The sequence below is a fragment of the Lithobates pipiens genome, unplaced genomic scaffold (assembly GCF_037356315.1).
Source record: "Lithobates pipiens isolate NorthernLeopardFrog02 unplaced genomic scaffold, aLitPip1_a1.2 Scaffold_28, whole genome shotgun sequence".
NCBI classification, from domain to species: domain Eukaryota; kingdom Metazoa; phylum Chordata; class Amphibia; order Anura; family Ranidae; genus Lithobates; species Lithobates pipiens.
In genome coordinates, this window is record NW_027507789.1 from 83,717,378 (window position 1) to 83,733,448 (window position 16,071).

Consider the following 16,071-nt stretch of genomic DNA (forward strand, 5'->3'; position numbering starts at 1 on the left):
CAGGGGTGCTTTCATAGTTGGTAAGGTTGAATAAAGACCCCAGTCCATCTAGTTCAACCTGAGTGAGTGTCTACAATTGTCCCTATCCCTGTACATTGCCCTACCCTCAAGGAGCCCACAATCCAAGGTGTCACTAGGTGTCATATACTAGGGCCAATTTTGGACAGAAGCCAATTAACCTACCTGCATGTCTTTGGAATGTGGGAGGAGGAAACCAGGGTACCCAGAGGAAACCCACGTAGGCAAAGGGAGAACATGCAAACTCCAGGAATGTAGTGTCGGGGTTGGGCTTTGTTTTTTTTATAATTATAAATTTTGCTTTTACATTATTGCTTTTAATTTTGTTATCACAGGCAATGTAAATATCCCCTATGATAGCAGTTAGTAGTGACTGGTACTCTTTTTTTCATCGGTGTGATAAGATGCTTTCCCAGTGGCGCTGTTTATATCTGGCAAAACCAAAGTCATGAAATGCTTTTTTTTTTTTTTTATTATTATTTTTATTAGCTTTTTATTCGGCTGAATGGCGTACCTGAAAAGAAAGCAATGGTAACAATAATACATCTTTTTTTTTTTTTATTGCATTCTGTGCCTAAAAAAATATATGCCAAAGCATGGGGGCAATCCGCCCCTAATGTTAGGGGAAAATCGCTCCTCCACCCCTGCCCCCATGCTTTGGAATACATGTTTTTTTTTTAAACTGTGTTGGTGAAATCGCCCCCTCCGACACTGGAGTTGCTGATGTACGTATCGTCAGAGCAAGATAAATAAATCAGTGCTGCAGCTGAATTGCATACCTGCAAAGAAAATGATGGTTAACAATAAAAAAAAAAACAGTAAAATATAAAAGAATTACGGTACATACCTGCAAAGCAAACATGATAGAACATAGTAACAATAAAACATTCCAGTTAAAGAGGAACTGCAGTTATCTGTCAAATTTTTTGGTAGCGATTGAAGCAGGTCAGGTCTTTAGACAGTTGATCTTTATAGGATGGGTCTGGCAGGAGAGACTCATTAAGCCGTCAGCGTTATTCGCGTGGTTTAACCCCCCACCCAGTTCAAGGGAGCAATAAGTTGGTGCATGGTCTGATATAGTGAAAGAGCCTATCCCAGCTGAAAAAAGGCAGGGAAGAGCATTCTGAGACGGATATATATAATCGAGTCTGGTATAGATTTTTTGAAGCGCAGAGAAAAAAAAAGTATATTGCTGTTCTCTGGGATTAAGGAATCGCCAGCTCTCTATCAATTGGTGACCGTGCAGGAGAGTCTTAAGCTTTCTCAGTTGATTGTGATAGGCTGGAAGCCCCCCTCAGTGCGGTTAGACGTGGATCCATGGCTATGTTCCAGTCACACCCCATCAGGAGAATGCCCTCCTTGTGTTGGTCCAGTAACTTGAAGCAGGGGATCAGAGCAGAGATTAGGTTCTCATTCGGTAGGTACAGACACGGTAGAGTAACCTTGTGTTCCCAGAGAAGCCCCTTAACTATTAGGAAATGAACCGATTCATCAGCAATGACCTGGGTCTCTTCCCACGGTAGTAGACTCAAGACCCCCTTGAACTTTGAATCTGGGGTGGCACTGTGGTAGACCGTGGAAAACCTTTGATTCTCTAATTTGGGAATTTTCCCTCTTTTAAAATGAGTTTCAAGTAGGAACACTATTTCAGATCTAAATCTCCATATATCTGTCAGAGGAAAGGGGGAGAGGGAGGTTGGGGGAAGAAACTCAACCAGATGACAAGTAGTACAAGAAAAGACAGATCAAGGGGTATCGAGAAAGAAGAGCCTCTAGAAGAATCTAGAGATGGTAAGAGAAGCTACTGACAGGATGTGACTCAGATCACGGCAGAGCGAGTAAGAAAACCTCTTAGAGGAGAAACATGTATGGTGGGCAAGTTGACAACCACGGCAGTGCGCTGAGATGTGGAGACTTCAGAGATGGATTCTCAATTCAGTATACCTTTGACTGACCAACCCGATCACCCACTGCCCGAAATATCCCCGAGCACATGTACTAAATTTGAGTAGCAGAGCCAAATTAGGAAAAAAATATATGCTGCTGCTCCAGATGGCACTCAGTTCAGAGGGATGAGCCAGAGTCGGCCACCCTCTCTGGCATATTATTATTATACAGGATTTGTATAGCGTCAACTGTTTGCAGAGCTTTACAACATGGTAGCAGACAGTACAGTTTAATACAGGGGGGATCAGAGGGCCCTGCTCATTAGAGCTTACAATCTAGAAGGGAGGGTCAAGTGTAACAAAAGTTAATACCTGTGGGAGATGATCAAATGGAGAAAATGAAAATACAGTTGTTAGGTGTGGGTAGGATAGGCTTCTCTGAGGTGGAGGATTTTCAGGGATTGTCTAAAAGCTAATAGAATAGGAGATAATCAAACAGATTGCGGTAAGAGTTCCATAGGAATTGGAGAGGCTCTGGAAAAGTCCTGGAGGCGAGCATGGGAGGAGGAGAGGAGGTCTTGAGAAGACCAATAATCATTAGGTTGGTATTTTGAGACTAGATCAGTGATGTAGTCGGGGGCAGAGTTGTGGATGGCTTTGCAAGTAGTTGCTAGTATTTTGAATTAAATTTGTTGGGTGAGCGGAAGCCAGTGGAGAGATTGACAGAGAGGAGTAGCAGACACAGAGAGTGGTAAGGTAATTGAGTCTGGCAGCAGCATTTATGATGGCTTGAAGGGGGGGTCAACTATGTAGAGGTAAGCCAATGAATGAACAGGGAGTTATAGTAGTCGAGGCGAGAGATGACCAGGGAGTAAATTAAGAGCTTTGTTGTGTCATTGGTTAGAAAGGGGCGTATTTTGGAGATGTTGAGGCAGCAAAATTTGGACAGTGATTGAACATGGGGCTTAAAGAGGAAGTAAACCCTGATGTGCTTTACTTCCTCTTTGTTTCCCTGCAAAGGTAAAGCATAATACATAGTAGCCCATTATGTGTCACTTACCTGACACAGGAGCCTGCGATGGCACCGCTGTCCCCTCTTCCACAAAGCGTCCATCTTCCTTCCGGGTATAGCGGCTCTGGCGCTGTGATTAGCTGGAGCCATGATGACGTCACTCCCACGCTTGCACATGGGAGCCACCACTAACAGCACGATCGCCGTTAGAAATGGCACACTCAGTGCACCGTTTTCTACATCGCATGCGCCCTAGAGATCGGGGCTTGTCTTTTGCAAATATCTGCTAAACCGTGTAGGTTTAGGAGATATTTCTTGCACCTACAGGTAAGCCTTAATCTAGGCTTACCTGTAGGTAAAAGTGGTCTTTAAGGGTTTACAACCACTTTAAAGGAGAGTCCAGGACTATACCTAGGACCTTGGCATGCGGCGTAGAGGTGGTATTGGAAGCCATGGGAGGCTATCAGCTGGCCCAGGGAGTAGCTGTAGATTGAAAATAGGAGAGGTCCAAGAACAGAACCTTGGGGGGCCCCAAAACAGAAAGGAAAAGGAAGTAGAATTGTAAACGCTAAAGGTGTGGTAGGATAAGTAGGAAGAGAACCAGCGAACAGTACATTCACAGAGACCAAAGGTGTGGAGTTTTTTTGAGGAGGAGGGAGTGGCCAACCGTATCAAAGGCAGCAGAGAGATCCAGGAGTAGGAGTACAGAATAGCGTCCATTGATTTTGGCCATTAGTAGATTGTTAGTTTTAGGAGAGCAGTTTCTGTGGAGTGTTGAGGATGAAATCCAGACTGAAGGGGGGGGGGGGGGGGGGTCAAGAAGGCTATTTTCAGAAAGGTGGTTTTAGACCAGACATTCAAAGAGTTGGGATACAAAGTGGAGCAAGGAGACGGGGTGTAGGTTGTTAAGATTGGATGGGTCCATTGAAGGCTTTTTAAGTATGGGGCTGACAAGTGCATGTTTTAGAGAGTTGGGGAAGATGCCAGAAGAGAGGGAGAGATTAAATATGCGCATTAGAGAGTGTATAATAGATTCAGAGGGTGAACGTAGCATTTGCGTAGGAACAGGATCCAGAGGGCAGGTGGTAAGATGGACGTTGGCAAGTAGTTTAGCAATCTCGTCTATAGTGGTGGGGTTGAAAGAGGTAAGTAATGATTTTGTACCTGTGGGCATGAAGTGTAAAAGTGTGGAACAGTAGAAATCTCCTTGCGAATTGTAGCAATCTTCTGTTTGAAGTGATTGCCGATCTCCTGGGCAGTGAGTGAGTTGGTGGGTGGAGGACAACGTTGAGAGTTGAAGGTAGAGAAGAGTTGATAGGGATTGGATGAAAAGGAGAGAGATAAAATAGGTCCGCTTGTCAGTGAGGAATTGTATTTTTGGAGGGCAGATTTATACTGGGTGAAATCTTTCTGAGACTTCGTCTTATGCCACAGGCGCTCAAGAGCACGGCTGTTTTTCAGACTTCTAATGTCATCCATTTACCAAGGTTGAAGCGGACAGGGCCTGATTGTGTGTGTAGTGAGGGGGGCCAGTGAGGTGTGAAGTGTTGGACAGAAGTGGCTAGGTCGGTGCAGGATAGGGGTGATATTTTGTCATAATGGTGGTCAGTAGCAGAGAAGAGAAGGGTTGAGATGGTGTAGGTTTCTATGGGTAACTGTTAGGCAGTTGGAGGGAGATGAAGAGAGTTAAACTAATAAGATAGTGATCAGAGAGCGGGTAAGGATAGTTGGAGAGGTTGCATGGAGTGTATAGGTGGGAGAAAACAAGGTCAAGGGTATTGCCTTCAGAGTGATGAGCATGCATCCATTGCTTCAGGTCAAAGGAAGGAGGTTAGACTGAAGTTTGGAATTAGGAGTGTTAGTATTAGTAGGGATGTTGAAGTCCCTGAGTGGGGATTTTTTGAAGAGAGAAAGTAGGGTAGCCAGGCAGAGAAGTCATCATTAAAGGTTGATACTGGTCCAGGGGGGCCAGTAGATCACAGGTATCCTTAGAGAGGGGGGGAGAAGAGACAAATGCAGCATGCCTCAAATGATGAGAATGACAGAGAGGGAGGTGAGTAAAGTACCTGAAAGGTGCTATGTGGGGCTAAAAGGATTCCGACACCCCCTATTTGGCTTCCACTGGGTCTGGGGGAGTGAGTCCAAAGAAGACCACCGTGGGATAGGGCAGCAGAAGACGCAGTGTCAGATTCATGAAGCCAGGTTTCGGTAATGGCAAGCAGATTAAATGAGTTATTGATAAAGAGATCACGGAGAGATGTTTGTTATAGACAGAGTGGGCATTCCAAAGGCGCAAGAGAAAGGGAGTCTGGTCTTGGGAAGAAGAGCATTGTGGCTGCAGCCAGAGGGTGTAGGATAAGGGGTGCATTGAGTACAGTTAAATGAAGGAGGCCCAGTGTTTAGGGATACATCACCAGAGGTTAGGAGAAGCAGAAGGGTGAGGGAGGTAATATGAGAGTGTGATTTATATGAAGGGGCATGCCCCAGTGTCCTGGAGTTGTGGATTTAGAATTATCAGGTTATCAGTTGGTAAGTGCCGTAATAAGGAGAGGACAGAAAGGAGAGTGATATATAGGAGGTGTGCGCAGGAGAGTTAGTTTAAGGCTAGAGGACACAGCTGTCGGATGGAATGGTAGACCATGCATTTTAAAAGGGGGAGAAAGAACTGAAAGTTTAAACACGGTCATCTGTAGTCTGTGTGGTATTTTTTTTTTTTTTTCATGTATTTTCTGAAGTGCAGAGTCAAAAATGCTGCCACTAATAGAAATACCCCAACTTTGAGAAAGAATCCCATCTGCAAACGTGCCTTTCCCAAGTGATGCTCAGTTCTATATTGCTAGGGATGGGGATGGGTACTTCCAGTTACTAATCAGGGAGTTAATAAAAGATGGCTGGCTATGCAGAACAAAATTCTCACTTCAGAAACAGACTTGCAAGGAGACAGCTAATAGAGATAAGAAAAGGCCATAATTTAAAGGTAAGGCATAGAAAACAAAAGCAAAGCAATGTGGACAGCCTACAGATCGTTAAGCAGTGTAGCATATCAGCATTAAAGGGACATAAGTAAAGCAGTTATTACCACTCTTTATACCATCTGGAGATGCAGGCCCTACACCTCAGGCTAAAAGTAGAATGTAAGATCATATAATTTTGGCTGTTTTGCTCAGAGCAACCCTGGCTGTTGAGACATCTTCCCCGAGACTCCCCAAGAGTCGATCTCTCAAAGGTGCAGCCCCGAAACAGCACATCAACACTATAAAAAAAAAACAGAGTAGGCAGCCAATAAAAAACACTTTTTTGTTGCGCTAAAAACAACAACTTTGTACATAGATGTATTTTAAAAACAAAATGGGAAGGAGGGAGTTAAAAAAAAAAAAAATGTCCACGAATGGGATACTGTTTGAAAATGGCAGCAGTAGGTCAGTAAACAGTAATTTAAAGAATGACTCATGATTTAATTATGTTTGATAAGAATAACCGTAGCCTGGGTGTGTAACCCTAGGGAAAAGCACAGTGCAGGAGGCAGCATGCTGAAGGACAGAAGACACCTTGAAGAGAAATACAAAAAAGAGAAACAAGCAGCGCTAACCTAAGTGCAGTAATATAACGCACGTTTTATTGATTATAGTCGAAATGCATTTACTCTGTGTTGGTTAAAAACATGCACATCTTAATGGAGAAGTCCGGATGGGCAATATAATAGGCAATGGGGCTCCAGAAAGAGTGATCATTATGCGCTGCACAGTCCCATCTAGCGGCGCTGGTGGCATTCCTGATGAAGGAGCACGCATGCTCTGAATGCATGCATGCCATTAGCATCATTACACTGCAACCTGGGACTCCACAGATTGACGATTCCTGCTGCGCCTTGCCGACCTCAGACTTGGACAGTGGAATCCACCGGCGCCTCCAGACAAAACTGTACAGTGCATAAGGATCACCCTTTCTAGAGCCCCATCGCCTACTATATTGCCCAATCCGGACTTCTCCATTAAGATGTCTGTTTTTAAACAACACAGAGTGAGTGCATTTTGACTACAATCAAATCATGTTATATTACTGCACTTAGGTTGGCACTGCTTGTATCTCTTTTTTTCTATGAGACCTGGACTGGCGCTCTCGGTTGTGAAGTGCCTGGGGTGTCCCTGACACTCGGAAGTGCAGTCCAGTCTGGGACCTCTATGGCCTGACTATCCAGGAAGAGAAAGAGCCATGGTAGCTGTGCAGGGAGAAGGACCAATGGTCCTTTTTCACCAACAGGGAAAAGAGGGTACCTCCAGGTATAGGTGGCCCCCGAGGTGCAGATCGGCTCCAGTAGAGGTTTCAGTAAGCCTTGTCAATACCGGGTATGACTGCATAGATCTGGAAAGAGGTGGATCTGGGCTCCATTGAAATCCAGAGACCCTTTCTGCCAGGCTGCCCTCAGGATGACTTCCTTCACTGTAAAGAATTGGACACGACATAGCACATTGAGCATCTTCCCGAGAGACAGCCCTCATCTCTGGCACTCTGTGTTCCTCCTACTGCAGTTCTTAGCATCCTCCATTTGCAGTTGCATAGTGATTAGGTGCTGCTGTTAGGAGCCAATCTAGTTCTCCAGTGCATTCATCTGGGAGGCCGAGGAGGTATTTTGTTCTTCCAAGGTCTGCACACGCAGCTCAACAGCCTGTGCTCTAGATCTGAGCTCCTCTATATCCTCTCGCAGGCCTCCTATTCATTGCCCCCAGCTGAGCTGTGGGAATTACCAGAGTGAGTATAGGGGAATGCGGATGTGCTGAGGCATCCCCAGCCGCCGATAGAGCCTTCCATGTGGAGGGGCCAGACTGGGAATAAAAATCAGCCCTGCAAATAATTTCATACCAGACCCATAGCATCATTATACCAGCCCAACATCATAACATCAGTATTTTCTTGTTCATAAAAAGGGATCACCATGCATTTTAAAGCACATTTGAAGAATGTATTATATATAGATGAGACGTATATGAAAGCACATAGATAGAGAGATATAGATATAATATTTTTTTTTTTTCTAGCTAACTTTATTTCAGTTAAAAGTGGAGCAATCAGACCAAGATATCCAAATGATCTCCTATTCAGCAATTACCGGTCAGTTTCCAAAAATATTCAGTGAAATCCCAGGGACAGATTCTCATAGGGAATAAATAGGGCTCCCATAGTGTAGGATAAGGATTATACATATGCCTTACAGACTTTATAGTATATGATTCTGGAGGCTGGCTTTCTACTATTAACCATAGTAGAAACTACTGAAGTTGACAGCCCACAGTCCTTTAGAATGATCGTTAAATTTAGCTTTTGTAAGGTAGGATGGAGTACCGAAACTTGCGAGAGAAGGTCTGGCTAAAGTGGTAGGGTTCAGGGGACCCCTACCGCCACTTTTATGATCTCGGCAAACCAAGATCGCCTGGGCCACGAGAATCACCTCCTTCCCTTCTTGCTTGATCCTGCGACGATGCCGCAGAAACGGCAGAACCGGAGGGAACGCATAGATCAGTGAAAACTGATCCCAAGGCATCTGGCTCAAGGATAAGGGATCCGATGGAATGCGAAACAAAGTTGTCAGATCTTGTTGTTGAAACTGGATGCAAACAGATCCACGTCCAGAAGTCCCCATTTTTGACATACTGACAGAAATATGTCTGGATTCTCCCGGGAACAATTGTTGGTGTCTCAAATAGCCCGCCTGCCAATTCTCTATCACTGGAATGAAAATTGCTGGTAGGCAAGGAATGTTGCTTTCTGCCCAAGAATACGATTCACCTCTCTCTGGGCCGCACAACTTCTCATGCCCCCTTGATGATTGATGTAGGCCACTGCTGTGACATTGTTGGATTGAATCCTGGCAGGGTATTTCCGTAGTCTGAGTGTCCAGGCCTCTTGGGCCAGGCGTTCTGCCTGAATTTCTAGAATATTAATGGACAAGGTGCTCTCTGAGATGGACCATTTCTCCTGGACAGAGGCTTCTTCCAGGACTGCTCCCCAGCTTAAAAGGCCAGCATCTGTTACCACCTTCCAGGTGACTGGCAGAAAGGATTTCCTTTTTTGAAGATTCTTGGATATCAACCACCAATTGAGGCTCTGATGCACACTGGTGGATAAATGCATTGGAAAGTCCAGAGCCTGGACCTTTTTGTTTCAAGTAGATAGGATACTGTTTTGTAGCAGTCTCGAATGAAACTGCGCATAAGGAACGGCCTCGAAAGAAGACACCATCTTTCCCAACAATTTCATGCAAAGAGGAATAGAAGGATTCTTCTTTGTTTTGACCACCTGGATCAGATCCTTTATGGAACTGATCCTTTCCTTGGGTAGAAACACCCTCTTCTGAGCTTTATCTATGATCAGCCCCAAGTACTGCAATCTCCTTGATGGTTTTAAGAGGATTTTTCTAGGTTGAGAATCCAATCTAGGTCTTCCAGGTAACTGACTGGTGACCAAAGTTTGGTTTAAGTGGGCTACCGATTGATCTAGCAACAGTAGATCATCTAAGTAGGCTAGTATTGTTATACCTTTAGCCCTTAACCTGGCTAAAAGAGGAGCCAGGACCTTTGTAAACACTTGAGGTTCAGTAGCCAGTCTGAAAGGTAGAGCTAGATCCTTTCATTGGATCTTTGGGAACATTTGATCTGAGAAAACGAGGATACAGGAACTCTCGTTTGTAACCTAGAGAAATTGAGGAAGCCACCCATCTGTCTTGACATTGTTCCTGCCAGACTCTTGAAAACTGCAGAAGCCTTCCCCCCGACCCAAGCGAACAGGGGTGTCCCTTCTTAAGGAGGCTTTAATATTTTGTTTTGTGGACTTCCTCCCCTCCTCTTTTGGCCCTGGGACTGACCGAGAGGTTTACCTCTAGAATCTGATGGTGGAGGCCGTCGAGACTGCCTGGAGGCAGCTGCCCCATGGCACTTAAGAAGTACGTTTAAAAGTAAAATGTTTAAACCTTTTCTTAACCAATAAAAAAGGAAACTTTTCCCATTAGAAATTATTTGGATATACTTATCGAGTTCATCTCGGAACAATCGTACACGATAAAAAAGGAAAATGTGCAAGAGCTTTTTGCATGGCGCTTTGCCTGACCAATTTTTCAACCATGGGATTCTACGCATATGTACCAGCCCTATGATAAGCAGTGAGGCCTGGAGAATAGAATATCTCATAGCGTCTACTGTGAAACACAATGCTTCTGATATAACGGACAAATCCTGGGCCTGCTGATCAGAAATAATTAAGTACATCTGTAAACTGGTCCAGTAAAGACTGAGATACTCCGATCGCTGCCAGCACAAAAAGGAACTTCAACTTCTTATGTGTTGGATCCTTTAACATCTGAGCATTGTCAACTGGACTAGTCAGGTTTTTATTAACAGAGGATATAGCAGCGTCAATTGCTGGACTTCCCCATTTCTTATAAAAATCTTCCTCCATAAGATAAAGTATATAAAACATTTTTGGAGTGAAAAACTGTTTATCTGGGTGCTCCCATTCAGAATACATAAGCTTCCTTAGCCACAAAGGGATAGGAAAAGAATGATCACATTGGGGAGGCTTTAGTCAACCCAAACCAGATGTGGGCTCAACAACTGACTGTGATGCTGGCATCGAAAAAGTAGAGCGGACCAACCCAGTGAGAGATTGTACCAACAATCTTTCCTGCGAACCTGATATCTCTGTATCAGGTTCCTCAAATGCAGAGACATTAGTCTCTTCCTAGTCTTTAGAAGGTAAATAGTCTTCTCTTGCTCCTTAGAATGAGGGTTCCTGAGCAATGGACGGGGACCTGCTACGCTTAGCCCCAGTCTCAAATGAAAATAAAGCATACATTTTTTGCTCCAAGCTTAAAATGAATACTACATAGGGGCTGCAGTGTCAAGAGCAGCTGCAACACTTGACGCTCCTAATGGTTCACTCGCTGATGATATCACTCTCTGGGGATGATGCCATCTTTTTTTTTTTTTTTATGTTTCTAGGCTGTCATGTGACTGTAGTAGTCCTTACTAGAGCCCCCTTTTGAGGTGTTTTTTTTTTTCCCCCCCCCCTTCCGCTCATAGCCCGATGTACAAGGCAGAGGTACTACCAGAAGGAGTGCATCAACAATAGTCCAGCTTAATCGCTTGCTATTAATGCTCAGGCTGATGTTGTAAATGTATCAAAGGGAATGCCTGTGTCACCAAACCTTTTTAAAAACCATCTGTGCTCCTGTGTTCCTCCAGCAGCATAAACACAAACAATGGTGTCTTTTTTAAAAGCCTCCCTTCCCATGCTGTATGTTGGAGGATGCCAACACAGCGCTAAACCCCACCCCCTGCCACCTATGGCCCTTTTCAGTCTTTTAAAAATGCGCTTTTCCCATGCTGCTGACTCTATGGAGGATCCCAGGAAGAGGCAGTTTTTTTTTTTTTTTTTTAATTGACGCTCTTTCCCCCAAGAAGAGGGGGAGAAAACAGACTGCCCATGGGGCGTCTGGTGGGGAGAAGACCCCCCCAGGCTTACCGGAGGTCTCACTGCTGTTTCCTGGATCAAATCGTGGCTCTCTAAGAAGCATGAGTTACGTCAGTGCTCAATACAGGCCCCAGTGGTGACTACATAGGCATGACAACATTTACAAATTTAAAGCATTCACAGGCAAAACCCAATTTCTTCAGATACGAGGCCCAGGTACCATTCAATTTGGCCAAAAGAGACACTTTGAATGGATCCAGTCTGCATGGTTAGCCCCAGCAAGGATTGCTCCAGTGGAGCTCAACACAGCACATCTCCACTCGTGACCAACACCTTAGACACTGGCAAAAAAAAAAAAAAACTGAGGTACTCACACCAGTGGGAGGGGTTATATAGGGAGGGCACTTTTTCATTTAGGGCATGCCAGTGTCCAGCACCTGAAGGTGGCCTATTAAACATAGTAAGTACTATGACTGTTTCCCATAATGTACAATAAGAAATGTGATTTTAATTAATTTCATTATCACTATTAGAGCACATTAACCTTTGGGTTTGCACCACTGTTATATATTCAGGGATTGGGACACCTCTCTTCAATCTAAGGTAGCGTCACTTACCCCATACTATTTTTACCCTCACCATCGTTGCATCATTCTCACCAATCAGTGCATGCACTATGCACAGCGGGCATCTCCCGCTGTGTCACGGAGCTGAGCGTGAAAAGTTTGGCCGCGCTGTTTAAAAGTCCCGCTTTTTAAAAGTCCCATTGTTCTTCTAGGCCAGCTATTGCACGAGCTGGTCTAGGAGTATAGCGGGACTTTTATCACATCGCGGCCAAACTTTTCACACTGTGACATGGCGGTCTCCCACTGTATAACAGATAGGCAGGAGGAGGGGGAGGGGAAGCACTGCAGCCACAGCATAGATCAAAGTGGCCCCAGGGCAGGCAGCCTACCGGGAAATATCCTGGTAGGCCAGTCCGGCCCTGCTAGGGGGTCTGCCCAAGCCCACCGCCTTGCTGGCCGGGAGGGCGTCATTTTGGGTACAGCGGTCGGTGGGGGTCACGGTCCTTACCGACAAGTAGCAGATGATGCATGGGTGGCCAGGTGTGCTTTAGAGATCGAGTCTTTATCCTTCTTAGACATGGGGCAATGAGGTTAGGGTAGAATCCACTGCAATCTTCTCCGGCTTCACAGAGCTCAGCTGAGTTGTTTCTTCACACTGCCATGGTCAGGCCTTGCCCCAGGCAGATGATTTAGGTAGCATTTATTTTCTGGAATCCATCTGCCATAAGCTCAGGCAGGAGAGTGTGTTTAGCTAAGAAAAACCCTCAAGATGTGTATGACCTAATTTGCCTGGGCCTGGAAAGCAGGAGATAACTGAAGAAATGTAAAAAAAAAATTATATATATAAAATATACATTTCTATCTTTAAGCAGAAGGATTAAAAATAGTCAACGTTGATTGAAAGAAAGTTCCACTTTCATTTCTGTCTTCTGGGTGCAGTAGTATCTGTCGGTCTGACTGCCTTGTTTGATGTGTAAACTTTTGAACCAAGAATAACATATTTGGCACAAAGGATAAACAAATAAATATGGACCTCTGTTTTCGAGGGGTGGCATTTCCACATGTGAATGCGCCTGCACTTGATTAGATGCAAAAACTCCAGCGGGGGTTCCCGTGAGCAGCTGCAGGATTAAGTCCCTTTGAAAGCAATGGCTGCTGACTCTAATCACAGCCACTCTCATGTAATTGCACATGCATGGATCCCATGTGAATGATCAGCCGAGAACACAGGCAGACTTCATCCATGGATAATTAATCACATGTGTTTGCTGCATGTGCATGGCCATGATTAGCTGCAGAAGCTGGCAGCCCCCTATTGTTTTCAGTTGGGGGTGCCTCCCAACCACTAATTACAGGAACCCCACTGAGGTTCTTGCATCTAAAATCAGAATGCAAATGCACCATAAATCACTACCCAACTGTATTATGACCACTCACCTCGAACTACCATACCACCAATGTAAAGTCCTCATAACCATTACGGTATATGTCTGTGTTACAAAGCTTTAGCAAGAAGAGGGTACACACCTAAAGCTTGTCCTGGAAATTTGAATTGTTAGCGCAAGTAAAGAGTAGCATGGAGAGTACCCAATTTTTTTTTTTTTTTGTTGCAAGTGCACTAATACAGCTGCAATCACCTTTAGCTATGCAACTGTATTTCTCAAATCTCTTTAGACTCTGCTGATTGAAGGATCCTTATCTTGGTGTTAAGTGCACCTATGATCTTTATTTAAATACAGCTTATTTGATGGGTGGTTGTCATCATTCTTATTGTGTGGTTAAGCAGTACACTATTTACAGTCTGACTTATTTGCTATGTATAGGAGAGTAAAAGTGAACATTGTAGTAACTATTTCATGTCTTTCTTCAGACTCTCCGTGAGATGGTACGACGTGTACTGCAGCAGCTGAAGAACCCACTCTACTGAGATAAATTTCTCCCATCTCATCTCCTGCCAGGGGAGTGAGCGCTTCCGGACATCTTTTTCATTTTTTTGACTTGCAGAGAATCCCTCTTCACATAATGCTCAGTATTTCAAAACTCTTGACACCAAGATTGCACAGCACCAGCTAGCAATTATTACGCTGATAACTTTTACTACCATCTACCTTGTAGCTTCTTTTATAGGGGTATTGGACAGTCATTTGGGCTTCAACAAAATCTAACAAATTGTCATATAAAATAAATACATTTTGAATTTTTTATTTCAGGTTCACCAGAAAACTACACTTCTAGCACGAGTAGCCTAAAACCAGATGGCCATTGATAACAAACTACTGGCTGTTTAGCAAGGCACTATTGCTGAAACAGCCCATACTAAATTGATTTAAGTGTAACTGCACTAAAAGGGCAAAGCAATGTGATCAACAGACACCTTATCCGCCGACCTCATTTTTAAAATTGCACAAAAATTCCCACCAACAGTTAATACCAGGTCAGATTGCACTTTAGGTGCAAGTCACACTTCAAGAACCAATTAACTGTATGTATAATTAATTTAAACAATCTTAGAAAATGGAATGCAGCTGGTCTCTAATGTTGCAATAAGCCCTGGTTCACACCAATTCAGCTTTGAAATTGCGCTACTTTAGCTTTTAAAATGTGCAGTTGGCATTGTAAAGCACAAAATAAAAAATGTTTTCATTGAGAACAGCGATGAAAGCCACACCTGAGAAAACAGCTGTTTTAAAGCTACTTGCTGTGTAAAGCTGGCCATAAACGCATAAAAATTTGGCCAGCTCAGCAGAGACTGGCTGAATTGCGATCCATCTATGGCCAATCCTGTTTTTAATAAGTGGCTAATGATTCCCCATTCACACAAATGAGATGGATAGAGGAATCCTCCCTGCTGTGGTGTCGTATTCTGACAGCAGAGACTGCTGTCAGAATACAGGGGGAGAATTCCTCTATCCACCTTGCTAGTGTGCATGGGGGAATCTGTTCTGTCTGACTGAAAAACTGATCCATCTATACCCAGCAGATGCTGAACTTTTTTTTTTTTTTAATAAGAAATCTAAAACTCTTGTGATCAGGTACTTGCTACCACCATTTTTACTGCTTTGTGTCTTGTAATGTTTAAAAAAAAAAATGTATAAACACTGGAGCAAAGGTAAAGTTATCTTGCTCACTGCAATTCATCAGAATTCGCTTTTTAATCTGTGACCATCACAGCTTTTGGTTACTGGCCTTTTCATGTCAGCTGATCCCTTGTTTGCGCAAGATCACAGCACATTGTACAGCCTTAGCCAGCAATGGCTGACTCTAAAGCAAGTGTTCAATACAATGTATGTGTCTCATTCTGTCATGATTAACCCAAGTTGTTTTAATTGCTATTTGTAGTTTTAGGCTGGGTTCACACCTATGCAAATTGTATGTGGGTTTCCCCCCTATCCAATTCACATAGCAGAAGAATGTGACTGGCTCTCTATGGAGCCTGTTCACATATCTATCTCCGCAGCAGGTGCGAATTGCTGGAAAAACGTGCAGTTTCAGGTCCGAATTCAACTCAAAATTTGGGCTGAAATCGGAACCTGAAACATTGAACCAGCATGCACCAGACCCTTCTGTGCGATGGATGTGGAGTTGGTGTGAACCCACCCTTAAACTGAATCTGTCAAGTAGGGATGTTATCACATATTGAATCACTGACCAAACGCATTTGGATTTGAAATGTTTCTACTCCAGATATGCTTGTTCCAGATCAGTGACTAAGTAGTGAAGATAACTGCAATCTCCAGACAGGTTCCTTTTTCACTGAAATTAAAAAGGTATTGCTTCTATGTTTTACGTGCCATATACTGATGCACACTTTATCTGACACGTGTAAGTGGAACAGCAGCATTTAATACCATATTAAAAAAAAAAACCCTGCCTCAAATTGATCACCGTTACTTTTGCAACCTTCAGACTTAAAATTGAGATAACCAAGTAGTTTAATCGTTAGACTGTTTGCTATTTATTCCTGTGTGATTATTCTTTGTACAGCTGATTTATAATCAATTGTGAACTTCACACAACAACCTCAGATCACTGGTGCTTTGTTTTGTAGCTGGGAAACTTTACATAGCTTCTAAAGTTTAAATCATTTGTAATGACCAAATAAAAACATTAAAGCATTTACAAGTCA

General features: G+C 43.7%; 1 protein-coding gene across 2 annotated transcripts in view; it reads left to right on the top strand.

Annotated features, from left to right (window-relative positions):
* Positions 1–16,071, top strand: part of MLX (MAX dimerization protein MLX) — a 258,108-nt gene extending 242,037 nt beyond the window's left edge. For both annotated transcript variants that reach the window (XM_077459435.1, XM_077459438.1), the window contains exon 8: positions 13,816–16,071. In XM_077459435.1, the coding sequence (XP_077315561.1) occupies positions 13,816–13,872 (57 nt within the window). In that variant the 3' untranslated portion in view covers positions 13,873–16,071. The remainder of the gene's footprint in view (positions 1–13,815) is intronic.